Below are 26779 nucleotides of genomic sequence, written 5' to 3'. Positions count from 1 at the left end.
TGAAAGGTGGTAAAAAGTTAAAAAGAAAAATAAAATTACCACCCTGGCCAAAGGTTAGGAAGTTTTTTAAAATTGGGGCTTAAATCAATATGATTTTTGTAGTTTCAGAAAGTATACTTTTCAAATGACCTTCAATACTTTTGACAACAAAAACAAGTCTTTTGGATGCTGGTTTATTCCAAATGGGTAGACATTTTTCCTTACCTGGGACTAGTGTAATTGGTCTAACCGTTTGGCCTTGCTGTACGTTCAACACAATCCCAACCTGATTCATTGCATTTTGTACAGGCCGGACATTTCTTACAGGAAATCCCTGCATTAAAAAGCAAAATGATCTTTAACATGGAGATCAGCTAACACTAGCAGAGACTGTATTCAAATCCATGTCCAAAAAATTCCCACACTCTTACCTAATGATTCCTCTCTCTCGAACTAGAGCTTTTAAATGACTGAGATGGAGAAAATTCTGGACTTCTGGCAAACTTTTGAATGACAAATACTAAAACTGGAGAATGAGGTTTGGTGCATATGAACAAAAATGAAAACCTAGTTCTTGTCTTAAAAGAACCTCAGTTTAAAAAAACTCATCCAGAAACTGACCCCAAAGAATGGGAAAAAAACCTGATATTAATGGGAGAGATTCAACATAAAAATAACTGTAGGAAACTGTTCCCAAAGTCTACTTCAAAAGGCCATACACCTCTGGGAAATTTGTAAGACAAGGCAGGAAAAAGCATCTGCCTTTTTATCCCACACCTACACTGGGTTTTCAACTCCAATTCACATTTTTATCAAATAAGTCATCTTCCTTCTCTTTCAAAGATCTCCCTGCACTTCACCAGTTTTACACATATACTTCCGTAAGTCAACTAACTCACCCCATTTTAAGAAAAATAGCCGAAGCAAAGGGTGAGAACTTTTGAGGACCAAATGTTAAGGCTTCCTAATGCAAGCTTCCCACTCTCTCTTGCCTAGACCTCAATCAAATTACTTAATAGCCCCCTGGAGGTATAAAGAGGAAATTACCCAGCTGTATGCTATGTTGGGCTTTCTACTAAAGTCAGCATCAAATTAAAAAACTAGTAAATGAGAAAGCCAGATCAAAGGACAGAACCTAGAACTATTTCTAATTATGCTGGAGACTCAAGTCAGAGCCTTGAAAGGTTCCCACAGTCCCAGAATTCTATCAGGTCCCAGAATTCAGAGCCCTACTTACCTGTGTAGTGATAAATATTGGCTGTGAGGCTACCGGGGAACTAGTCACATGGTTGGCATTCTGCATGACCTGCACAGGCCTCAATACTGGTTGAGTAACCATTGTACCCAGACCTGGGGTTGGATTCTGGGTTAGGATGAGCGGCTGTCCACCTTGTTGGACCAAAGAATTGCCAGCTAAAGGATAAAAGGAAGAAGAAGAAGAAAAAAAAAAAAAACACCGTAAGCCACAATTTATAAGCAACACAATGGTCTTATGTAAGAAATGGTATCCCCAAGTATCAAGATATTCAAGACTGTCACTCACCCCAGGTTTAATGTCATCAAACTTACCAAATATTTAAGCTTTACCAAAATCTACAATTAACAGAAAAATATATAGATACAGAAAGTTCACTAAAATCTCTCTCATATATCTTAACTTGCTGTTATTTAATTGCTAAATTGTGTCCAACTCTTTTGCGATCCCATGGACTGTAGCCCACCAGGCTCCTCTGTCCAAGCAAATTCCCAGGCAAGAATATTGGAGTGGGTTGCCATTTCCTTCTCTAGGACATCTTTCTGACACAGGGATCGAACCTGCGTCTCCTGCACTGGCAGGCAGGTTTTTTACCACTGAGCCATCAGGGAAACCCATGTATCATAACAAGGTGTGTCTTAACACACATGCTCAGACTTGTACATGGTTAGCACTTTGATGATTCAAGTGACCACATATAACTTCCCCATACCAAGTCAGCAAAACCAAGTAACATATAAATTCTTTCTCCATATTTTTACTACGTAAAACCCATTTTATTGGAATGTGATTTGTTGTTACTCTACCTTAAACTTTTTAAAAGAGAATATTTATCAACAAACATTAACTCAGCAAAAGAATGGGATCGCTTCCTAGTGAACCAAATCTCAGAAATACAACAGATTCTCTAAATACCCATTGTCTTGTATAGGTATGGAAACAGAGACTTCATGTCATCAAAACTTATAAAGAAAACACCTGCCAAAACTAATAAATATGACTTCAGAAGATTCATTCATGAATAAATAATAACTATCATAAATATTTTAAAACTAATGTATTTTAAGTTCTTTTTTCCTGTGTGATAAAAGTAACTTTGGAAATGTTTTAAGTCCTCTATTTGCTGTATGTTCTCAGTTGCTCAGTCATGTCCAACTCTTTGTGGCTCCTTGGACTGTAGCCCACCAGGCTCCTCTATCCATAGGACTTCCCTTGCCCATAGGCAAGAATCCTGGAGCGGGTTGCCATTTCTTATTCTAAGGGCTCTTCCCAACCCAGGGATCGAACCCTTGTCTCTTGAGTCTCCCGCATTGGTAGGTGGATTCTTTACTGCTAGCTCCACCTGGGAAGCCTCCATTTACTAAGTTTGCCTAAAAAATCATTAACACTAAGTTTCCTGATTTACAAAGACTACTCTAAATTCTATTTCAGAGAGCCAATATGCCTAAATCAAAGATTCAAGCAAAATACTGCAGCTCTTTTCACTAGAATGGGATGGACTCCTCTGAAGTTTAAACTACATGTGACAAATGGCGTTACTAGTTAGCTACAAAGCTAGACCACCAAAGTGGGTATATAAGTGGCTGGCTATTAATGGGCCAATAGTGACTTGTCCCATGTTCTCCCAGAAACTGAGAGACCACCAGTGGACTAGACTCTCATAGTTACTGGGCCAGCAGACAAGTGATTATAGAAGCTGACAGACAAAAAATTCCAAGTTCTGTCTATGCTAATCATATGGGTCTTTCTCTATATATATTTCAACTTAAATATTTTATTATGAAAATGTTCAAATATATATAAAAATAAAATACTATAATAAACCTCCATGTACCTATACCAGCTTCAGTAATTATCAACTTAAGGCCAACCTTCTTTCATCTGTACCTTACACCCTCTTACCAGTTCCCAAATTATGCTGAAACAAGTATAAGATCATATCATCTATAAATACTTCAATATATTATCTCTAAAAAATAAAGATCCTGAAAAAGAGGAAATATAACATCATTATCACTCCTAAAAAACACTATAATTCTGTGACTATAGTGGATAACACTGTACAATATAATTAAAGGTTTGCCGAGAGAACTTAAACATTCTCACTATTCCTATCCCAGCCCCCCAAAATGATAAGTATGTGAGGTAATGGATATGTTAATTAACTAGACAGTGAGAATCCTTTCACAACACACACATATATCAAATCCCCACAATGTACACATTAGGTATCTTACAATTTTATTTGTCAATTATACCTCCATAAAGTTAAATATATAATTCTTGGGGGCTTTCCTAGTGGTCCAGAGGGTAGGACTCTACACTTCCACAGAAGGGTGCACAGGTTGGATCCCTGGTCTGGGAACAAGATCCCACATGCTGTGCAGTGTAGCCATAAATAAACAAAACAATTCTTTGATATTAAATATCCAGTTAAAATTCAAATTGACGATTATTTTTTTTTGAGTTAGGTTACAAAAGGGTTCATAAAGTACAACTGATGGACATCTTAAATCTCTTTTAATCTATAGCTTCCCCATCCATCTCTTTTTATTCCTTCACAATTTATGGTTGAAAAATATTGACTAAATAAAAATATATATTTTCTATTCATTATTTTAACTGCTAGGGTAAAAGAAAATAAATTATCTGTTATTTATCTGAAACTAAAAATTCTTAAGATAAAATCAATGACTCAACATCTCATCTAAATATAGGAAGAGAAGGATGGAAAATTTTTTGCATTTATGTGCAATCAACTAGCATTAGAAAGTCTCAAAAGACAGGCCTTGTTTCCATGAAATCTATACATAGTCTACTACTATAAAGAATGTTAACACAAGCATTTTCTGCAAATATTCTCTGATGTCAGGGTCATGTTTGAATTTTGATGAATTGCTAGGACCTTTCCAAAAATAAAATGCAAACAAAGGTTTCTAAGCCTAGACTAGGTTTACAATTCAACTGAAAGCAAAACCAGCATATGGCAAGTCACCCAGAGTAAATATTTACTTAATGAACTCTATAAATTATTCTAATAATTCCAATTCAAACAAATGAATTGTTTTTAATGATTCCTGCATTCTTCTTTCCTAAGAGAAATGCTGACAATTCAAAAGTCTTCCAAAGTTCTATTTCTAGAAAATGAAGAAGGCAGTCTGAATCTTGAGGCTTAAAAAAGCTTTTAAAAGAATCATCCAACCAGTTCTCTACCTGGAGGTCTGCTCTCAATTAAGCACCACAGCCTTAAGCAGATTAAATAATAGAACATCCCATGGCTTCTCTCAAAACACATTCTGTTTACTTTACAAATCTGAAGGTCTTGATTTTTTTCATTAAGTTTATTTACGTAGCCTTAAACCCCAGAGATAAGAGGGTTAAATGGAGTTGAAATGGACCAAACACGAATTGAAAATCATAACTACAGTAAAAAAAAATCTATAACATTAAATTCACATCATTCACAGCTCAGAATCAGGAAGTAGGTCATTTCATTTCATGATATTCCTTTCCAATGCATACATACGGTCAGCCAGAACTATAGGAATAATTTCTAAATGCTGAGTGACGGATTCTGAAGAATGGCAAAAACAACAGTAAAACATCTTCTGTAATCTTATTCCTAACATTTTCTTAGAAAAAAGCCTTACTGAGATGTAATTCACATACCATACATACTGTATCATCCATTTGAAGTGTACAATTTGAAGGCTCTTTAGTATATTCACAGGTTTTGTGCAACCATCACCACTATTTAATTCCAGATTTCATCATCCCCCAAAGAAACTTTATACCCATTAGCAGTTATTCCCCATTCTACTTCCCCCAGCCCTGGCAACCAACAATCTTACTTTCTGTTTCTATAGATTTGTCTATTAAGGGCATTTCATAATAATGGAGTCACACAATATGTGGTGGCCTTTTTGTATCTGACTTCTTTCACTCAGCATGTTTTCCAAGGTTCATTCATGCTGTAGTATATATCACTGTTCCACTTCTTTCTATGGCCCAGTGATATTCCGTTGTATGAATATACCACATTTTGCTTATTCATTCAACATCTTAGGTAGTTTTCACTTCTGGGCTATAATGAATAATGCTGGCATTTCAAGAGTATTTCATAGAAGTCACAGTTGTGTATTTCATACAAAAAAGAAAGCTTAGACAAACTCAATCTATTAATGTGTGCTCATCTATGCATGAAAGAAATTTTAAGCCTTTATTTTTTTTTTGGCTGTGAGACTTATGCGATCTTAGTGTCCCAACCAGGGATTGGACTCAGGCCCTCGGCAGTAAAAGCTCAGAGTCCTAACTACTGTACCACCAGAGAACTTCCAGAACTAAAGAATTTCTGGAAGAACACACAAGACATATGTAACTGTAGTAACCAGTCTATATCTTTTTTTTTAAACCATGAACATGGGTCAACATTTTAATTTGAATAGTAGAGCTTTTTAAAGTAAATAAAACCAATTTTTATATTTCAAAAAAATTTTTGCACATAGGCCACAGGAATCAAAGGTTCATTCAAAGAGATTAAGTCATGTGATGCTCATCTTGGGCCTCGGAACGCTGTGATCAAAGTAAAATTTAGCAAAACTGGTTGCTCATAGCACTTTGACAAGATTATTTTAAGAGAAACATAGGAAAGTAGTATAATGCAGTGGGAAGGCCACAAGTTTCGAAGTCTAAATAATTCAAATCCAGTTTAGTCACTTACTATTTGACCTTAAGTATATTATTCAGATTCTCCACACCTTGGTTTCCACATCTGTAAAAATGAAAAAATATCTAGCGGTTTCTCATCTTTATATATATATATATGAGGGTCACTAATTATATGCTGAAAAAGAATTCTAGGAATTTTTCATGTAATAAAAATTACTTTTGTGATATCCAAAGACTGACTGGTGAGGCCGTGTGTAGAGCAATCTCTTATGGCAACTTGATACTATCAAAATTTAAATGCCTGACCCAGCAATCTCACTTTATATGACAGATATGCTTACATAGTAGGCACAGATATGATGCCTGAGAATGTTCATCGTAACAATTTGTAAGCACAAAAAATGGGATTTAATAAATGTCCAAAAATATGGAAGGTAAATGGTTATATCCAAAAGTAAGAATACCAGGTTCACTTCTACTGGAAATATGAGATACAACATGTCTAGATGGCCATTTCAGGAAAAATACTGATCAAAATCCTTAAAAATTGTGATAACCTCTGATACAACAATTTGACATTTAGAAATGTATTCTCAGAACTAAGGATATGAGAAAAGACAGATGTTTACAAAAACTCTTTTAAAGTAGTAGTATACCCCTTTACAACCTATTGCTGAGAACTGTTAACCAAACAACAGCAATTAATCATCAAAAACATTACATAAAGATTTATTAAAATGAGAAGATAGTCACTACATATTAAGGGAAAAAAGCAATTAGAATCTGCATGGGCCCATTTTTATAAGGAGTGAATCACTTCACATAGCATATAGATGCACATAAAGCACATATATGGGGACTTCCCTAGTTGTACAGTGGTAAAGTGCCAATGCAGGAGACACAAGTTCAATCCCTGGTCTGGGAAGATGCCACATGGCAACTAGACCTATGTGCCACAACTATTGAGCCCGTGCCTCAACCACGAAGCCCTAGGGCCCATGGTCAGAAACAAGACACACTGCTGCAATGAGAAGCCTCTGCACTGCAACTAGACAGTAACTAGAGAAAGCCCGCACAAAGCAACAAAAGACCACGTGCAGCCAAAAATAAGATAGATAAAGAAATGAATTAATTAAAAAGACCTATATAAGAACAGAATAAGTTATAAATAGTTATCTCCAGGTAGTAGGATTATAGTTAAAAATTGTTTTCTTCCTCCTTTTTCTACAATGCACATTATTAGTCTTGTAAAATAATTAAAAATAAGTCCTTTATAGCAGTGCAATAATTCTATGAAGATGTTTACTCTAGATATGAATCTTGAGACAGAACTTGCCAATAACGCATTTTCAGAATGTAGAAATAGTCATCAGAAACGAAGTAGGAGGTATAAGAGGAAGGAGACATAATAAAAAATGTTACAAGGAAGCTCATGATTGACCTTTGAATAGTAGGAGTTTTAAGTATGCTGTTAAAAATCTGAAAGGGGCTATTATGAAATTTATCTTATTTAATTATTATGAAATTATGAAAATTATCAGACTGTAAGAGAAATGTGTGAGCTCACTAAACAAGGATTTCAGTGTAGATTTTGTCTTTATCAAATGAAGTTAAAGCAAGGAGCTTTAACTATAGTTAAAGTTTGAATGGAAGAGCCTGCCACTGTTGTTCCACATCTGGTAGTTGCTGTTGACAGTCCTATAAAGGAAGCCTTCGTAAGCTTTTTGGCAGGTACATGGTGAACACTTCAGTTGCATGGTCAAGAAAGGATCCGAGGTCATGGATACTACAGCTGATTTGTCTGTTTTCTTCTGCCTCATCCTGATTTACAAGCAAAATCTAGAAAACCTGCAAAAGTAAGTGTTTGGTGGCTTATCTAGGAATACTACAAAAACAATGCTGTTATTTTTGGTGAAGAAAATCAATTTTGTATAGTTTATTTCAGTGTAAATAAAATGTGAATTTTGTGTAAAGTTCTGGTTTTTTTTTTTGGTGGGGATGAAACAAATTCTTGTGGTAAATTCTCTTTTCAAAAATATTTATCATCTTCACAATTGAAGACAAGTTCTTTTTTTTTTAATCTTTCCTTTTTTTGGTATTTGGTTTACTACTTGGGGGAATAAAAAAGCCATTTTAATTGTGAAATTATTAAGATTTATCTAACTTTTAAAATATTACACGCTATATGACCCCTGATATAAATTGTTAATGCTGTATAATTGCTGCTGGCTAATGTAAATGAATGAATATTGCAAAGAAAAGAAAATAGAAAATGAAACAGAAGCCAATACTATATAACTTCACTAGTCAATAAACTCACTAAAAAAAAAAAACACTACTCTTTCACCATTTCCTTCAGGTAGACAACAATCCTATCCTATTTTCCACACCCAGGAACCAATGACCAAATGAAGCTGCCAAAGAAAATATGGAACAAAACTGCCCTGAGAGAATTCTTAACAGACTAGTGGGGCTCTTCTAATTAAAAACAAACAATCCCACCCCCTTCATATCTCCTTAACAGTTAGGAATTTGGGGTTTACATTTTCTTTCCTAGAAATTATCAGTAGTAAGAAATCAGCTGCCCCCTGACCTGAAACACCAGCATCGATTCAGCACTAACTCAGAGGAACACCACCACTGACTTCCGTATCAGAGAGTCAGGACTAAACTCACTCCAACACCAGCAGAACCACATCATTTCCTAAAACTCAACAGGTCCAGCTAATCTTAAGACCGCTTTTAGTCTCTGAACCCTCTAGCCCAGGAAGAATTTCCCAGTAATCCCACTTACCATTGTTGTTGGCAATGAGTGTGACAAGAGTCTTCTTTGTACTGTCGCTGTTCTGTGCCCCGCTGCTACTAACGGTGGTGGATGTAGAGAGGTGCCCAGCAACAGAAGCATGGGCAGCGGCGGGCACTGGAGCCGAGACAGGCTGCTGGCTCACAGAAACTGCGGGGAAGGGGAGGCACAGTCACTCGGAGACAGGGACAGAGGACACTGAAGGACACTTTTCTCATCTTTCATCTTATTGCAGGTCTCTAGAGCCAAAAAGTTTCCTGCTTTATTCGTAAATCTGACTGGTTATCTGATTTCTCCTCCTATGTGTCCCTCACGCCACAAATGAGGCACAATGCCTTCTTTTTTGTCTCCGATTTCCTGGTGAATTACGTTAGATTACAGGCTCCCTGAACCAGATTTCACTATTTTGGTTATAGAGCACAAGCAAACCTCTAGAACTCAAAGGCTTATTATCACCACTACTGGTATTCATAACCATGCATTAGTAAGCTGTCCACAAGACCACCAACTATCCTGTTTCAAACCAATGCCATCTTCAGTTCTCAAGGCAGGAAAGATTAAAAAAAAAAAAAGAGCAACAGATATAATTCAGGGGAAAAAGAACTACCACCCACTTTATGAATTTAGGGCAACCTAGAATTTGACCCTGCAACCGCACCTTTTTGAAAGAGAAGCTACAAGCCTAAGTTTGTAAATTGTCCCTGAAGACAGACACAAAGCAAATTCTGCTCAGCTCACAAAGGAAACTAAGTTCAAATAAAACAAACAAAAAAAATCCCTCAAGACTATGGGAACCTGTTTTTGACTGCGTATATAAATGAACACTAACACACACCACTTGTTCACACATCATTTGGTAAGAGAATTGCTTATGTGTTTGATAAATATTGGTTAACTCAACTCTCAATGTTTTTAATTTAGTAAATATAGTGTTTCTAGCTTTGTGTATAAGGAAAACCAAAGTACTTACAGACCAGAGAATAGAGGGAAAAGGTAGTACCAGTGCCACAGAGAAGCAACCCTGAATTCTTAAGTCTTCCACCTCGTACTTTCTTAACAAAAATGCCATTCAGTTCAGTCAATATAACAACAATCTAAGATCAAAGAGCTTTTGTTACCTGTAGTAGTTTTGTCCACTGAATTATAATCCTCAACTACAGAATCCTCAATGACATCACTGATTTTCTGCCATGGCTCCAACTCCTCCTCCTCACATTCCATAAACAGGTCGGTGTCCGCCATGCTACAAGAAGAAAAGATTAAATAAGATACTGACCTCACAACGGGAGAAATAGTTTTATACAAAATATGGAATCAGACTCTGAAGCTATTGGTAACCTACACCATTGTGCTTCCTCTACCATTTCCCCTAACCTCCCCCATTTTCAAGGTTCCAGAATTATAACTTTTATTCTTAAAAAAAAAATTAGTGTGGAAGACTCCACAGCAAATTATTTAATAATTACGGTTAAAAAAATTTAAGCTATAATACTCAGGACTGGGATTAGGGTGAGGTGAACTTCGTAAGTGGAGGGTCAGACCTTTTTTCTTTAAAATTGATACTTTGCTCATTATGAATTTTTTTGCACAAATATTGAATTTTTAAAAATGATACATTTGCCATTTGAGGAAAGCATCCTATGAACTTGTTTGGAAAACCAGGAACTTTTGAAGAAAGCACTAACCACTCTGTCTCTAGACTGCTGTTCTACTGATGCTGGACTTGAGGTACAACATTTCCAGCCTCCAGACAACTCTGCTTGCTTCAGACTGGCCTCCACAATCCTAACGTAACAGCCATGTTCTTAGTATCATCCTGTTGCTACTGTTCTGAATTCAGTGGTATTTGTGTGCTGACAGACTCCTTGATTTGTCATATGTCTGAAGTCAAGGGGAGATTCTGTCAGCAACCAAGGACCTCTCTGTTCACTCCTGAATGGAATTTCCTCCAAGTACATGGCTTATCCCTGAATTTGTGCTACCAAATCTATGTGGTGGTTGTTTCATCCCTAAGCTGTGTCCAACTTTTGCAACCCCATGGACCGTAGCCCGTCAGGCTCCTCCGTCCATGGGATTTCCAAGGCAAGAATACTGGAGTGGGTTCCAATTCCTTCTCCAGGGGAATCTTCCTGACCCAGAGATCGAATCCCAGTCTCTTGTATTTAGCAGGCAGATTCTTTACCACTGAGCCACCAGGGAAGTCTATATCTATCTAAGCTTCTAGATCTATAAATATATTTAAAGGTATTTATAAAATATACCCAAATCTATAAAAGCATATAATTATACCATTCCCTAGATTTCCTCTAATTGTTTAATATATTGTACAATTTTAAACACACTGCATCCTTAAAGTTGTCCGACCATTTACCTTTATTTCAAAAATCTGAACAACAGCTCAGGATATACTTAAGCTCTGTGGTGAAATTTAAATGTAAATAAAATAAAAATAATAGCATAAAAATGATATATAAAATACTATTTATCTTGATTACTGAGCCTTTTTGTACTCAAGATAAGAGCCACACTCTAATTTCAACCTCTGTGCATGCGTGCGTGCTCAGTACTTGACTCTTTGTGACCCCATCAACTGGGCACCACCTGGGAATTCCAACCTTAAACTCCATCATGATTCTGGGAGTCAGTCTTTAATTTGAAGACACTGCTTAAACTACATTCTTCTTTTTAAAAATAAAGCCTACCTCTTCGCAATGCAAACGAACAGCTATTAATACTATGCTGCCCTCCAATATTAGTTGAGTAAAGGTCAGTTTCTTTGCCTTGGAGTGGGAGTAGCACTGCTGCCCAGTGTTCAAACAAAGCTTATACTGCAAGAGCTCTCAGCGCCTCAGTATCTCAGAATTTTTTCCACCACATCCCTAAGGCAAAACAAACAAAACAGCCAATTTAACCATCGCGTTAGGGCCACACAATTAGATAGTTTGCAAGATGCCCAACAGATGGCGTTGTCTACCTGAAAATTTAAAATGTTCCATAGCTAGTCAAGGGCCCGTTTTAGTGGGTAAAGTGCTTTGCCTGATTCTAAGCAGAATCTAATATTCTAATTATTTCTGTTTTCTCAAATCAAAACCATAAAGGAGAGATGCTATGAGTAAGGTAAGAAAAAGCTCTAAGGTATCAACTTAAATTTCCTTGTCGTTTAGTTGCTAAGTTGCATCTTGACTCTTTTGAGATTCCATTAACTGCAGCCCACCAGGTTCTTCTATTTGTGGGATTTTCCAGGCAAGAATGCTGGAAGGAGTTGCCATTTCCTTCTCCAGTAAATTTTCTTAGTTTTGCATTTAATTTACATATACAAAAGACAATGCTAGCCAGAAACTGAATTAAAAAGCCAAATCTATATCACAAGCTTTCTTTGAGTCAAGCCTACACAACACACTTTTGTATTTTCCAGTCTAGTTCCACTGAAAGAGATAACATTCTAAACAACTTTTTTCTAACTACTTAATTTTATACTAATGTTCTTTATTGTATAACTATCTTCAGAGTTCAAAGCCAACAGATAATTCATGTATACTATAAAACATCCATCAGAATGAATATAAACTGTGGATAAATGTTTTTTAAGGACTTTCTTTCAGCTTTGACCAGCTGCAAGCAGAGTCCTCATACATATACTGAGGAATCGGTAGAAAACTTTCTGTGGGAATAAGTAGAGCTATCCAAATGCAAATTGTGGTTTTCAGAGTCATGAATATGGATATTTTAATAGCACATCCAAAGGCTAGTCTTTTACCTCAACTACTTATAGCATCTTAAAAGACTGAGTTCATGTTTTGTCAAACAATGAAGATTAATAACAAAAGTTTCCTCCACCTCACAGTCAAATTATGTTATTTCCACCATGAAGAAGGTATTCTAAGAAACAAAGAGTGGAAAAGGCAGCTGTGAAAAGATGGCAAGAAGGACATTTATGTCCTAATTACTTTTTACCAAGTGAGAAAAAATAACTCCCTAGGGTATACGCTCTGCCAAGACAACCAATGTAAATTAAAGGGTTCAAGAATATATTTTTCAAGATTTTTACTATGTGAAAGATGGAGTTAACTAACAAGGCGTATCAACTCAGAAAAGTAATAAATCTGCTGACTGAACATATTTTATGACTTACACCCAAAACATCTCAGAAAAGACAATGAAATCAAATTTTTCACAGTTCTCAATTCTGATCTAGACTCTGTATCTGAGAATGGGATCATTCCTTTCATTTCACCATCTATAGCTCAGGGCCAAAAAATTAACTCTGCTGAAAAGATGGGCCATGCCAAAATAGATATCAACCTGAAATAAATTCCTTGTAAACTTTAAAAAATGAAAAATGCAAATTTAGTACCCTTTTGTAGTTTTTCAGCTATCAAAAAGGAATTTTCATTAATACAATGAAGTGCTATATTTAATATCTCCACCAAGATGCTCAAGAAACACGATCATTCTCTGATCCATGAGAATACAGTCAAGTGATCTATGGCATATAGTTAGTTACCTTTCAACTATTTTTGAATAAAGACAAGAATTACTATATATGTAGTACTAAAATGTATAAATCTTTCCAAACAATCAGTCTACTTGTGTTTAACGTCTCTCCACACTAAACCTTCAGCTTTATTTCTCACAAGGAAAAAAAAAAATCTGTAAAATTCTCCTCTCTATTATTTTGCTATAAAGGATAAGTGTACTCATAGGCTTGGCATATGTTTCACACTAAAAAACAAAGTTATGTTCAAGTTGAAACATTTTCATTTCTCCTGAAAAAGTGCCAGGTAAAAATGTGAATTTTGGAAATTCAAGGTCAGCACGTAGGGAACACCATGCTCATCAAGAGGAAAACCTGGACAGGCAGTAAATTTGAGAATCTCACTATAGCAAAGTAAAGGGGCAAACCCCCATCAGATTACAACTATGAATCTCTGAATCAATACTCTAGGCATTCCTTTCCTGCTAGTCTTAAAATAAGATATAAACTTTAATTATATACAAGAGTAGGGAACTCCCTGGCAGTCCACCTGTGAGGACTCTGGTTCAACTATAGGGGGCCCAGGTTCGATCTTTGACCTGGACACACACACCCACCCCCACCCCCACCCCAAATAATCCAGCTTTAAAAATGATCAACCAGGCTTTCCTGGTGGTCCAGTGGTTAAGAATCCACCTTGCTATGCTGGGGTCACTGGTTCAATTCCTGACCCAGGAAGATCCTGCACACCCCGAAGCAACTAAGCCCATGAGTCATAACTAACTGCTCCCACGCTCCACAACAAAACACGCCACCACAATGAGAAGTCTGCACACTGTGACTAGGGAGTAGCCCCTGCTTGCTGCAACTAGAGAAAGCCTGTGCACAGCAAAGAATGGCCAGCACAGTCAAAAAATAATTTTTTAAAGTATCAACCAACCTTATTTCATTTACACCCTCTTTTCTTCATATTATTTTGAAATTAATTCCTAATATCACATTCCTAAATATTCTGTGTGTTTTATGCGCTCAATCATGTCCAACTCTTTGTGACTGTAGCCATCCTCTGTCCATGGAATTTTCCAAGCAAGAATACTGGAATGGGTTGCCATTCCTACTCAAGGGGTTCTTCCTGACCCAAGAATTGAGCCTGTGTCTCCAGCATTGGCATATGGATTCTTTACCACTGCGCCACCTGAAATATATTATGTATCTCTAAAAGATAAGGTCTTGAAAAGAATCATGTATCCAAAAATAAAATTAAAAAAATCACAGAGAATTTCTTGGCAGTCCAGTGATTATGACCTGGCGCTTTCACTGCCAGGGCAGGATTTGATCCTTGGCTGGGGAACTAAGATCCTGCAAGACACACAGCCAAGTTAAAAATTAATTAAATAAACAAGTCATAGTACCATTAACATGCCTAAAAGATTTATATAGTCTCAATATCAAATATACAGGCAACACTGAAACCTCAAATTCTCTCGAATACCGTAATTTTTTTTAAAGCTTTATTTATTTTTGGCTACACTGGGTCTTCACTGCTGCATGTGGGCTTTCTCTAGAGGCAAACAGGGGCTCCTCTGGGTTGCAGTGTTCGTGCTTCTCATTGCGGTGGCTTCTCTTGTCCTAGAGCACGGACCCAAGGTGAGTGGGCGCAGTAGTTGTGTTACGTGGGTTTAGTTGCTCTTTGGCATGTGGGATTATCCTGGATCAGGGATCGAACATCCCTGAACTGGCAGGCAGATTCTTAACCACTGGACCACTGGGGAAATCGCTCAAATATAGTTATTGGAGTATGATTTACAATGTTGTATTAGTTTCAGGTGTACAACAAAAGGATTCAGTTATACATGTTCATATATCCATTCTTTTTCAGATTCTTTTCCTGTGTTAGTTATTACAGAATACTGAGGACAGTTTGCTGTGCTACACAGCAGGTCCTTGTTGATTATTTTATACACATTTTATATAGCAATGTGTATATGTTAATCCCAAACTCCTAATTTATCCCTCCCCCCACCTTTCCCCTTTGGTAACCATACATCTGCTTTTTTCTTTAAATTATTTATTTGGTCGCTCTGCGTCCTCATTGCGGCGTGCTCACTTTTGCTAGTTGGGGACCGCGGGGCCACTCTCGGTTTAGGTGTGCCGGCTCCGCACTGTGGTGGCTTCTCGTGTTCCGGAAGACAGGCTCGTGGAACCCAACGGCTCAGTAACTGTGGGGCAAGGTTTAGTTTTTCTGTGACGTGGAATCTTCTCGAACCAGGGATCAAACCGGTGTCCCCTGCACTGGCAGGTGGATTCTTACCCACTGTTATCACCAAGGAAGTTCATAAGTTTGTTTTTGAAGTCTGTGAGCCTGTTTCTGTTTTGTAAATAAGTTCATCTGTATCATTTTTTAAGATTCCAGGTATAAGTGATATTCTCTATTTGTTTTTCTCTGTCTGACTTCACTCAGTATTATGATCTTTAGGTCTATGCATGTTGCAGCAAATGGCATTATTTCATTCCTTTTTATGGCTGAGTAGTATTCCATTGTACACATGTACCACATCTTATTTATTCCTCTGTTGATAAGACATTTAGGTTGGTTCCATGTCTTCATTAAACACTATATTTCTTAAAGTTTGCTTTGATTTGGAGTTAAATAAGGTCTACATATTATGATTATTTGATAGATTTCTTAGGTCTCTTAATTTCTAGATATTCATAAGCTGGATCTACAGGCATGATGAGATACCGGTTTAACATTGCCCTCTCCCCCCACAAGGCTACTCATAAGGGCAGGATTTTCTTCTATCAGGAACCCTCCCATCCAGGCTCAATGCCTAGATAGATTCATTCTAAATCTATCATTTCCTTTTCATTTGTTAACTGAAACACTCTGATTTTAAATATCTACTATCTGGTTACCCAGTGGTGCAGTTTAAATAGAAGTCTTGCTTCTTTCCATCTTGCTTCTCTTTATTTACCAGTTTTCAAAATTAATAATGTTTCACTAGCATTTCTTCAAAGTGACCTATAAGCTTGTTCTTAAACTATCATTGTATCACATTACAGATTTAATCATATTTGATGTGCTTTGATCCACAGCAGTTAACCTTATTGATATTCAAAGTGTCCTATTTTGCTCACTGGGAACTTCTCAGTTGGCTCCTTGAGTTCTTGTGACACAATGCTTAGTAGTGTTTGATAAAATTCTGGCTATGGGATTAAAAAAAAAGTTCCAGGCTCATCTCATACATTCCTGCCCCATAACAACAATCATCCATTTTCCCAAGGAACCCTGATTCCTTCTGTTACAGAATGATATTCCAAGATCACAGTCTAGATGATAGGGGCTTTTCTGCTCATTTTAAACATAAAATTATTTCCACATTAATCCCCAACTCTTAGTCAACTACCTTCAATTTGCTTCTGTGTCATTTGGCAAAAAAGAAAAGAAAAAAATTCCACATCTACAAATAACCCTTGTCTTAGAACCTTAAATTCTATTTTCTCCTGAGATTCTTGAGATGTTTCAATCTTTTAAACTTACATTTATTAATTCTCAGTACTTTCACTCTTTTCCAAACCTTTCCCTTCCCCTTCACAAGATGCCTACATCATTTTCCTTACTGGTAGAATTCACATCTAGTTAAAAAAATTTTTTAAGAAGAATCAAAGACGACACAACATATAGATTTTAATCAAGTCCTTTAGCAAGTAACTTTTTTTTTTTTTGAGTCTGCCTTCATTACCTTAACACAATCATCTAGGTTTTGCTGAATTTTTAAGTAGTTTATTTTTTATCACTGAGTAGTGCTTCATTTTGGAGAAGGCAACGGCACCCCACTCCAGTACTCTTGCCTGGAAAATCCCATGGATGGAGGAGCCTGGTAGGCTGCGGTCCATGAGGTTGCTAAGAGTTGGACACGACTGAGTGACTTCATTTTCACTTTTCACTTTCATGCACTGGAGAAGGAAATGGCAACCCACTCCAGTGTTCTTGCCTGGAGAATCCCAGGGACGGGGGAGCCTGGTGGGCTGCCGTCTATGGGGTCGCACAGTCGGACACGACTGAAGCGACTTAGCAGCAGCACTTCATTTATGGATGAGCCATGATTTGTCTATCCATCCATATGTTGGCAGATAGTTGTTTTCAACTTTTCAGGTTATTATGAAGAAATCTGATATGAACATTTGGCCCCAAGTCTCTGTATGTGCATATGTTTTCATTCTTTTGGATAAATAACCTGAGAGGAATTTCTGGGTCATACGGCCTATGTTTGGCCACTTTTCCAAACACTAGCATAAGTAGCTTCTGACTTTCCCAATTTACAAGTCCTGTAGAGATGGCCCTGTTATTTATTAATTTATAGTCATGCTACAGGGTATATGGGATCTTAGCTCCTGGACTAGAGATTGAACCCTGTCCTCTGAATTAGGAGCACAGAATCCTCATTAATGGACCACCAGGGAAGTTCCTGCAGCTTACTTTATAATGTAGAGTTGCTTAGCTCCTATGACCCTTGAAGTTTGGGGCTCTTAGCTGATATGCTGGAACAATAGGAACATTCATATTTAACTAACATATAAGATAATTCAATTTAACATTCTTCCCTTAACTACCAGAAATATCTGAGTGGCAGGAACCATGTCTTTCTTATTTATTAAACTGAAAAAAACTGATTTACGATGTGTCAGTTCCAGGTGTGCAGCAAAGTGATTCCGTTATGCCTATGTATGTTCTTTTTCAGATTCTTTTCCCTTACAGGTTATTATGAAATACTGAATATGGTTCTCAGTAACTTTTTAAAAAGACTGTCTTTTCGTGAATGCCAAGATTTTTTCGAGAATTTCGAACAAAACTTTTAAGTACTCCCAACACAAACTTTATCCAGAACACATAGCTAATCAGGTTCTTTTTCAAGCAAATTGGGAGGTGGGAGGGGGATGAAATAAAGCAAAGACTACACCTGACTTACAAATGAAGAGCTGCTTTCTACCTTCAATAAAATTTCCAACAGAGCTAAAAAAAAAGGTCATCATATTCCAGTGTTCTTCAGCATACAGTAAAGACAGTCCAAACTGTGCAGCGTATCTACAGAAGGTAACTGTTCAACAGCAACACACAGGTTATATAAAAGGAAATCTAGATCATTAAGGAATCTACATATGCCAATGGCTTTTATCCAACTCAGTAACATTCAAATAGGGATAACCTGCCCCCAGAAGACATGTGGCAATGTCTGGAGACACTTTTGGTACTCATACTAGGGGTGGGGCTGGGGAAGGTTGCTACTGGCATCTATCTAGAGACAAGTGGCCAGGGGTGCTATTAAACATCCTGCAATGCACGAGATAGCCAGGTATTTACCAGGCCCAAAATGTTAACAGTGCCAAGACTGAGAAGCCCAGATCAAATTGAATCCACATTCTGAAGCAGAAATTTAAAAAAAAAAAAAAAAAAATCATCTCACATTCTATGCATAAAGAATTCTCATTTTTCTTTTAAATTGAAGTATAGTTGTATTCAGTTCAGTCACTTAGTCGTGTCCAACTCTTTGCGACTCCATGGACGTCAGCATACCAGGCTTCCCTGTCCATTACCAACTCCTGGAGCTTACTCGAACCCATGTCCATTGAGTCGGTGATGCCATCCAACCATCTCATACTCTGTTGGCCCCTTCTCCTCCCACCTTCAATCTTTCCCAGCAATTCTTCTTCAAAGAATCCCAGGGGATTCTTTACTAGCTGAGCCACAAGGGAAGGCCAAGTTGATTTACTTTATGCTAATTTTCTCATTTCTTTTTAAAATAATTTATCCTGTCTGCAACAGAAAAGATGAGCACAGCTTCCCATGAATTGTTCAAATGGTTCCATCTTACACAATAAAAAAAATTTTTAAATAGAAACATTTTTATAAAGCTCATATACATTTAGTTTTGTTTCACCCTATAATGATCTACCCGTGAAGAGCTTGTTCCTGCCTAAGTACATAATTTCTCCTTAAAAAACTTTAGCACAGCACTATGGTGTTAGTTCTCTAAATTCATGGTTACCATCAGTAATCCCCATTATCAGTATTAACTGTGGTAAATAATCCTTGTGAAAATAATTTTCCAAAGTCCCCAAATCTCCACTTTGAAAATTTCTGGGTTTGACCTCTTTACTATTCTATTCCTCTATGGGTTGCTTTTGCTAAATATATCAATTCTTCTTGCCTCTTCAACTTTCAGATCATTTTCTCAGAGGGTGGCAAACCAAAATGACAAGATGCAAACTTATTACTATGGTCTTTCTCCAAGTCTTACTGTGCTTGAACTTAAAATTACAGAAGTAGCTCTATATCTCAAAGCCAAAAGTTATGACAATAACAAGTTTAAATAGAAAAATGTGAGCCGATAATCCAAACTCTACTTGTCATCAGCTGTTCTTTTGTTAGAACAACAACAAAAAAAGCCATTGACAATAACAAGTAACCTGAATCAAATCTAGCACTTAAATTTAACTTCCAGTTTTTAGGAAGTATAGCAATAGAAGAATAAGTAGTACCACAGGGAAATAATGAGATAAATCCAGAAAGTGGGACATTTTAAAACAAAATAATCAGACGAATACAGAATACTTTATAAAACTAACACACTAAAAATGTCAAGCACACACCCACAGTTACACACATGCACACACACAGAGAAGACTGAGAGATATAACAAAATGCAACATGTAAAACTTCACTGGATTCTGGTTCATAAAAAAGGTACAAATGACATATTGGGGACAACCAGAACATTTAAAAATAGACTAGATATAAGATTATATTTGAAAATTTTACTTTCCTTAGAAAGGGTAGCAGTATTAGTTATGTAGGAGAATGTATTTATTCTTAGCAAATGGTTCAGTGGAAGTATCATGACTTTCAGGTGGTTCAGCAAATACATGTTTTGGTGTTTTCTTATAGACATCAAATATGCCAGCATGTTAAAAATCATTGAGTCTAGGTGGTGGGTTCATTGCAGATTCTTGTATTCTTTCACCTTTTTTTTTACATGCATGAAATTTTCTTGAATAAGGTCTCAGAATCTAATGCAAAATATGGTGGCTACAGTTGATAACACTGTATAATTGAGATTCACTAAAAGAGTAGAACTTAAATGTTCACACATACACAACCTAAATATGTGAGGTGATGGGTGTGTTAACTGAATGGGGGAATAGTTTCACAGTATTTATGTATGAAATTACCACGATGTACACTTTAATATCCTACAATTTTATGTCAGTTACACCTCAATAAAGCTGAAATTTAAAGAAAAAGAAAAAGAAAAAAACAGGGGTAAAACTACCGAATCATCTTTTGGTTGTGATATTTTATACCTCTACATTCTGCCATTTCCTTTTTGCTATTAAATCAAACCGGTAGCCTTGTGGGTTGAATTTTCTGTTAACTTGCTTTCATTTCTAGGAGTAATTTTCACATAGATTATATATACACAATTCTTAATATATGGCACAATAATTAAATAATACTAGAAAAAATAAAACTAAGCTGGGGTATACAGATTACCAAGGAGGTACTGCAAGATGAGATGAACACTGCCATTTTCCACTAATCAAGACATCTTGATCATCTGACATCTTGGTAACTATTTGGTTTCTCTGTTCTGTGGTAGTAACCTCACTGGTAACATGACTTCCTTGTACTCAGTAAATTTTAGTCAACACTGCAACTTACACAGGACTACTAGTGATTTTAAGTCTTTGGCATTCATCTTTCCACCGTAATATGGGTGTACTAGATACATACCTCTCTAGGGAGGACTGAACTGTTACCTTAGATGCCAGCAAATATGGTCCTATAAAATCAGCTAATCAGTAAAAACCTATGCAACTGAAAAGCAAGATACAAAGAGACTACACAATCTTATTTAAAAGCAGCAAAAAGAATCCCTCAGTCTGACAACTGTCAGTCTACTTCTGAGGTATTTAATGGGCAGAAAGGTTTACCTATCTTCATCTCAAATAAGATTAAGAAAACATCTGTTTTCTACCAAAATTCTCCAGATTTGGCTTGTGAAGTTCTGGATTCCTTTGTCTAATTCTTTTATAGTGCTAAAGTAAGTTCATGAATGAAGAATTCAGTACCTAACATTTTCAACTCACTGCTAGTGCATGCTGCTGCTGCTGCTAAGTCGCTTCAGTCGTGTCCGACACTGTGCTACCCCATAGACGGCAGCCCATCAGGCTCCTCCGTCCCTGGGATTCTCCAGGCAAGAACACTGGAGTGGGTTGCCATTTCCTTCTCCAGTGCATGCAAGTGAAAAGTGAAAGTGAAGTCGCTCAGTCGTGTCTGACTCTGAGTGACCCCATGGACCACAGCCTACCAGGCTCCTCCGTCCACGGGATTTTCCAGGCAAGAGAACTGGAGTGGGGTGCCACTGCCATCCCCACTGCTAGGGCATACCCACCCATAAATCAAGATAAAAAGAACATGTGGAACAGAAAAAATGTTTTAAAAACAAACAAAAAATTTAGAATACTACTCTCTCTTGCTCCTGGGTGAGAAATAAACAATAATAATCATCAAAACAATTTGCATTTGTATTCAAGTTGAAGGCATAAGGAGAAGGGGGGGCAGCAGAGGATGAGATGGTTAGATAGCATCACTGACTTAATGGACACAAATTTGAGCAAACTCCACAAGACAGTGAAGGACAGGGGAGTCTGGCGTGCTGCAGTCTATAGGGTTGCAAAGAATCTGGACACAACTTAGGTGCTGAAAACAACAAAGGTCTAGTTACCTCAATTTTTTCCTTTAAAAGGGATTAATTACAGAAAATCTGTAGGGCTGAATACTTAGTATGGCTATGAAACAAATTATTGTTGAACTTGTAGTAAGAAGCTTTTATTTACCCAGTCTATCCTTCACAGGAACTATTGTAGAACCTCACATATAACTTTCACAATGGATTCTTACTCTTAATAATCTGTCTAATATTCCTAAACATAAAATACTTCCCACTTATCTGGCAGCAAACTTCCTATCCAGAAGAATCCGTATATATTCATTATAAGCTCTTTACTGAACAACTGAAGTGAGCAGTTGAGTTTCCTATTTTTAAAGCGTTCAATATTCAGTTTCTCTCCCAAGATAAGTTCTTCATTGACATGTTTGTCTAAATTCCATTTCTACTCAATTTCATTTAACTCTGCCAAAGCTAGCAAAATGTTATTTTTTTCTCCTCTCCTCCTGAGTTACATTTAAAAATGTTTTTGTGGATATGGTTTATTATCACAAACCACACTGCCAAAGAATCTATCAAAGTCTTATCATACTGATACTATGACAAAGACACCACCAGCTCTAGGATTTGCAATTTAAATCAGAAATCTCCACTTACAACAAAAAGACATATATGGAGAAAAAAGACGAAACATTATTTGGAATATATTTTATTTTGTTGTCATATAATACCAGGCATTATTATGCGCTTTACATTCATTACCACAATGAATTTTCCTAACTATGTCCTAAGTAATACACTTTATAGATCAGGTCAAATGAGGTTTAGAGAGTTTAAGCAACTTGCCCAAGGTTACAGCTGGTCTGGGATATTTACTAAGTTTTTTTTGCTGTGCAATTCTCTCCCAATTCACTGCCTCTTCCACTATTAACTCCAACTAACATTTCTGAATTCTCCAAAAGTTTCTAAATGGGGAGACAGATTTGGATGACCTCAGGAGCAAAAGGATAGAACAGACCCAGTTTCTGGTCTCAGAACCTCTTTACATTCTTAAAATTACTAAAGATCTCAAAGAGCTTTTATTACTGTGGAAAAGATATTTTGATATTTACTTTAGAAATTAAAACGTAAAACGTTTAAATATCAGTACACTAAAAAACAACAAATCCATTACATGATAACATAATTAAAATATTTAACAAATTTTCAACTAAAAATGACTATTTTCCCCCAAAACAGTGAAATGATGCTGTTTTACATTTTCGGAAATCTTTCATGTCTAGGTTAATAGAAGGCAGTTTGATTCTCAAACCTGCTTCTGCATTCAGTCTGCTCTTCTAAGTTGTTTTGGTTATGTACATAATGAAGATCTGCTGTCACACAGACAGAAAAAGGGAAACGCATTCTAAAAACTATTTCAGATAGATGTGTGTATTGAGACAGTACTAAAGTAGACAAAAGTTTCTTAAACAATAGTTGCATATTGGAATCTGAAACCCTACTGATGAAAGTTATGTTAAACTCCATCAGTGTATTGTGAATTTTGAAGATTACTCACGGTGACGTGAGTTATGCAAAAGTCATTTGAAAATACAGATTTACTGAATTATGCCTATCTTTCAAATGCTGAGACATTTCACCATAAAATATATTTTAAAAAATCAATCATTAACACTGACTTGCAAGGAAAGTCTTTTAAGTACCAGAAGTTGTTAAACTTGAGATATCAAATTTTTAAAAATTCTAATTTTCGTTCTCAAATTTTTATCACTGAGAACAAATACTGTCAATTGTTTTCCTTGAAGTGACAAGCTCACTTCATTTGCTTTCAAGAAACCATTGGCAAACGCTCAAGTGTGAAAAACTAGTTTGTCAGTCGTTCTTTCCAAGTAAAAATGCTGGTCCAGGAAACAAGCAACTCGCAGCTAAATCTCACAAGTACCTTTCCTTATGACAAAGATTTACCTCAGTAGGCAGTATCAGTGGTTTTTACACACTTCCCATTTGGTCACGGATTCTTACAAATTAAAAATACCTGTACTGAAGCGTTGAAGTTTAATGATTATTGTTACTGCTTCATCAAAGACATTCTCAAATAAGCATGGTAGTTGTTGCCCACAGTAGTTTTATTAAGTGTTGCCTTTGGACCATCAGTGCAAATGCCAGTGAAAAAGCTAACCAGGGTCTCAGTATTATTTTGAAAACAGTTACCACCTTGTAGCTCTCCTGAGAGGGCCTGAGGGGAACCCCAGGAATTAGTAGGCCACATTTTGGGAACTGCTTTTCCAGATTTACCACTGGTACAAGGTGGGGTGGACACAAAATCATGTTCATCCAAGAGACTCTATTCTGTTAGTTCCTTTAGCTTGAAATACTTCAGCATAGCTGGTACGTTATAACCGTAATATAGAAAGGGGAGGAAATCAAGGGCATAGATTGCCACTTAATTGTTTGAAGATAATAGTTTGGGCACCTTTATACTAGAACCATAACTGTTAATACGGTGGTTACCTTAATCAGTTTCAGCTGAAGGACTGAAGATTAAAAAAGTACAGACGATACACCCACCTCAGCATCCCATCCAAATATGCTTGTAGCTGAGGTATCCCGCAAACAGCACTTTTAGCGACCTGCAAGGTACTTTTTATGCATTCTGAAGTTAAGACCGATTGTGCTAAGTAGTTCGAACTCAGAATCCAAATTCCAGAGCCAAAAGCAACGGGTCTCATAATTCAACGTCGTTTGCCAAGCAGCAGCCCTCCGCCCCCGCCGTTTCCCTTCATCTAGATGGAAAAATTCCTTTGAAAGTAAAATTGCACGTCTCTGGGGTTTTGCGCGGAGGTGGGAGGTGTCTAAAGGAGTGTAGAGGGCTGGGCCATAGTATGCAATAGAATGAAGGCTATTCCGAGATGGGACACCTGTATCTCAGTTTCCATCTCTAAAAAGAAGTTTGGATTAAATGTCTTATAAGACTCTTTCCAGCTCTACCTTTTTCTGAGTCGAAAATATCCTAGACAAGCAGAGAAACGTCCTGTATTATTAACAGTTTGAAGGAATCCCGCGTCTGACGAGAGAGAAAGCAGGACAACTTGCGAAAGCAGAAGAAGCAGGTGGATCAACGATATCCCTCCTTTTCAGAAGGTGCTAAGAAGCTAGAGAAAATAGTCCCTGGGATAAACATGGCGCCCACCGCGGCAGGATATAACCATACAAAAATAAGCTTTTTCCGCCCCATCCCATTTTATAAATCACGGCGCCATCCCGAAGAAATTTTAGAGCCAGGGGAGGAGACTTTGTAAACTAACTGCAGCGCACTAAGGCTTCGGATGTACTATAGGCGGGATTACATAACACAAGGGAGCGGCTAGGCAATCACTCATTTTCCTCCCCGCGCTCAAAAAGAGCGCCCCACTAGTTCCCCGGCGGGGGTGGCGGGGGTGGCGGGGGAGGGCCGAGCACCACCCCCACCCCCGGGGGACGTCGGCCCGCCGGCCTCCCCGGCGCGGCCTCGCCCCCTCGCCCGCCCCTCCCGCCGCGCCTCGCCGTCTCGCCACCGCCCGCGCCTCCGCCCCTTCCCCAGCGGGCCGCCGCCCGCACCCGCGCCCGCCCACTCCTCCGAGACGCCTCGCGCCGGGTGTGCGTGTGGACGTCGGCTGTGTGCAGGACCGTGGGGCGCGAGTGCGCGCGCGCGCCGCGGCGGGCGCCGGGGGGCGGGGGCGGCCGGCAGGCTGACAGGGGCCTCCCCGGCCCGGCCCGCCGCGCGGCTCCCGAGGCGCACGCACTCATACACGCGCCCGCGCGCCGCACCCCACGCCGGCTGCCGCCGCGGACCGCGCCGCCACTCGAGGGGGGCGGGGGCGGGCGCCACCGGGCCCCCGCCCCCACTCCTCGCGTTCCCGCCCCATCCCCCTCTCATTGTCTCGCCTCGGAACGTCTCGCCGAGCAAAAAGATAACGGAACCCCCGGGAGAGGGGGTGGGGAGTGGGAAGGCTCGCTCGCTCACTCACCTCCCGTGGTCGTCGCCGCCGGTAGTCTGACCCGAGGAAGGCGCCGTCGCCTTAAAGGGACCTTGCACCCGGCGCCGGGAGAAGGGGGTGGGAGCAGGGGAGGGGACGGGGGCTTGGGGGGGAGACGGAGAAGAGGGAACCGTTGAAATCTCGTCTCCGCGAGGGTGAAAGGAAACCTCCCTCGGGTTCGAGTGATTTGGGGTGGATTTTTTTCCCGAGGGGGGCGGGGGGGCCCCGAGGGAGGGGGGCGGGGGGGGCCAAGGAATGCGGCTCCGTGTACGGGAGCTGGCGCGGGGGAGAGAGACGCCGACTCCCCCCACCGACCCTCTCGCTCCGCGGAGGGATACGGCTCGTCACTTCCGCCCTCCCCCTTTCGTGGTTTTTCAATTGGTTGGAGTGAGTGGCACGTCATGGACTCATACTAACTCATGCCCGGGCTTCTTTTCTAGTCAAGTTTGTCTGGGCCTGCAGATAAATAAATAATTTAAAAAATGAAATGGAAAATAATTAGCTTTAGAAGCAATCTCTAAATTTTGGTGAGAACGATGGGGTTTCCAAAGAAAATACTTCCCTGCACTTCCTGGGAAAATTTTGAGAATCTCCACACTTTCCACCCAAGGCTTTTACCTAATCAAGAGGACATCATGCTATAGGCCAGATGGTGAGGCCCAATGGCACCAACGACTGTCATTGGAACAAAGGCATCAAAATGGCACTCACTGTACCTCAAGAGACATTTCAGTCAAGTAGCATTAAGTGAAGAGCTTTTAAAAGCTATTTTTACCCTAAACCTTTCTAGATTCTGGAAGCCACACGTGATTGCTTATCAAGGTGATTCATGTATGGAAACTGCTTTGAGATGAA

General features: G+C 38.5%; 1 protein-coding gene across 7 annotated transcripts in view; it reads right to left on the bottom strand.

Annotated features, from left to right (window-relative positions):
• Positions 1 to 26011, bottom strand: part of POGZ (pogo transposable element derived with ZNF domain) — a 45833-nt gene extending 19822 nt beyond the window's left edge. Inside the window, exons 1-5 of one of the 7 annotated variants that reach the window (XM_065904221.1) lie at positions 25916 to 26011; positions 9824 to 9948; positions 8697 to 8855; positions 1217 to 1392; positions 205 to 313 (exon numbers count right to left, since the gene is read on the bottom strand). In XM_065904221.1, the coding sequence (XP_065760293.1) occupies positions 205 to 313; positions 1217 to 1392; positions 8697 to 8855; positions 9824 to 9947 (568 nt within the window). In that variant the 5' untranslated portion in view covers position 9948; positions 25916 to 26011. Of the gene's footprint in view, positions 1 to 204; positions 314 to 1216; positions 1393 to 8696; positions 8856 to 9823; positions 9949 to 11407; positions 11427 to 24476; positions 24643 to 25915 lie in introns of those variants that run through there. The other 6 variants (XM_065904208.1, XM_065904199.1, XM_065904228.1 and 3 more) reach the window with 6 other exon arrangements.
• Positions 26012 to 26779: the final 768 nt, after the last annotated feature.

The sequence above is a fragment of the Muntiacus reevesi genome, chromosome 1 (genome assembly GCF_963930625.1).
Source record: "Muntiacus reevesi chromosome 1, mMunRee1.1, whole genome shotgun sequence".
NCBI lineage: Eukaryota > Metazoa > Chordata > Mammalia > Artiodactyla > Cervidae > Muntiacus > Muntiacus reevesi.
Note: the sequence above shows the minus strand (reverse complement) of the source record. Positions and strands in the feature narration are given on the sequence as shown.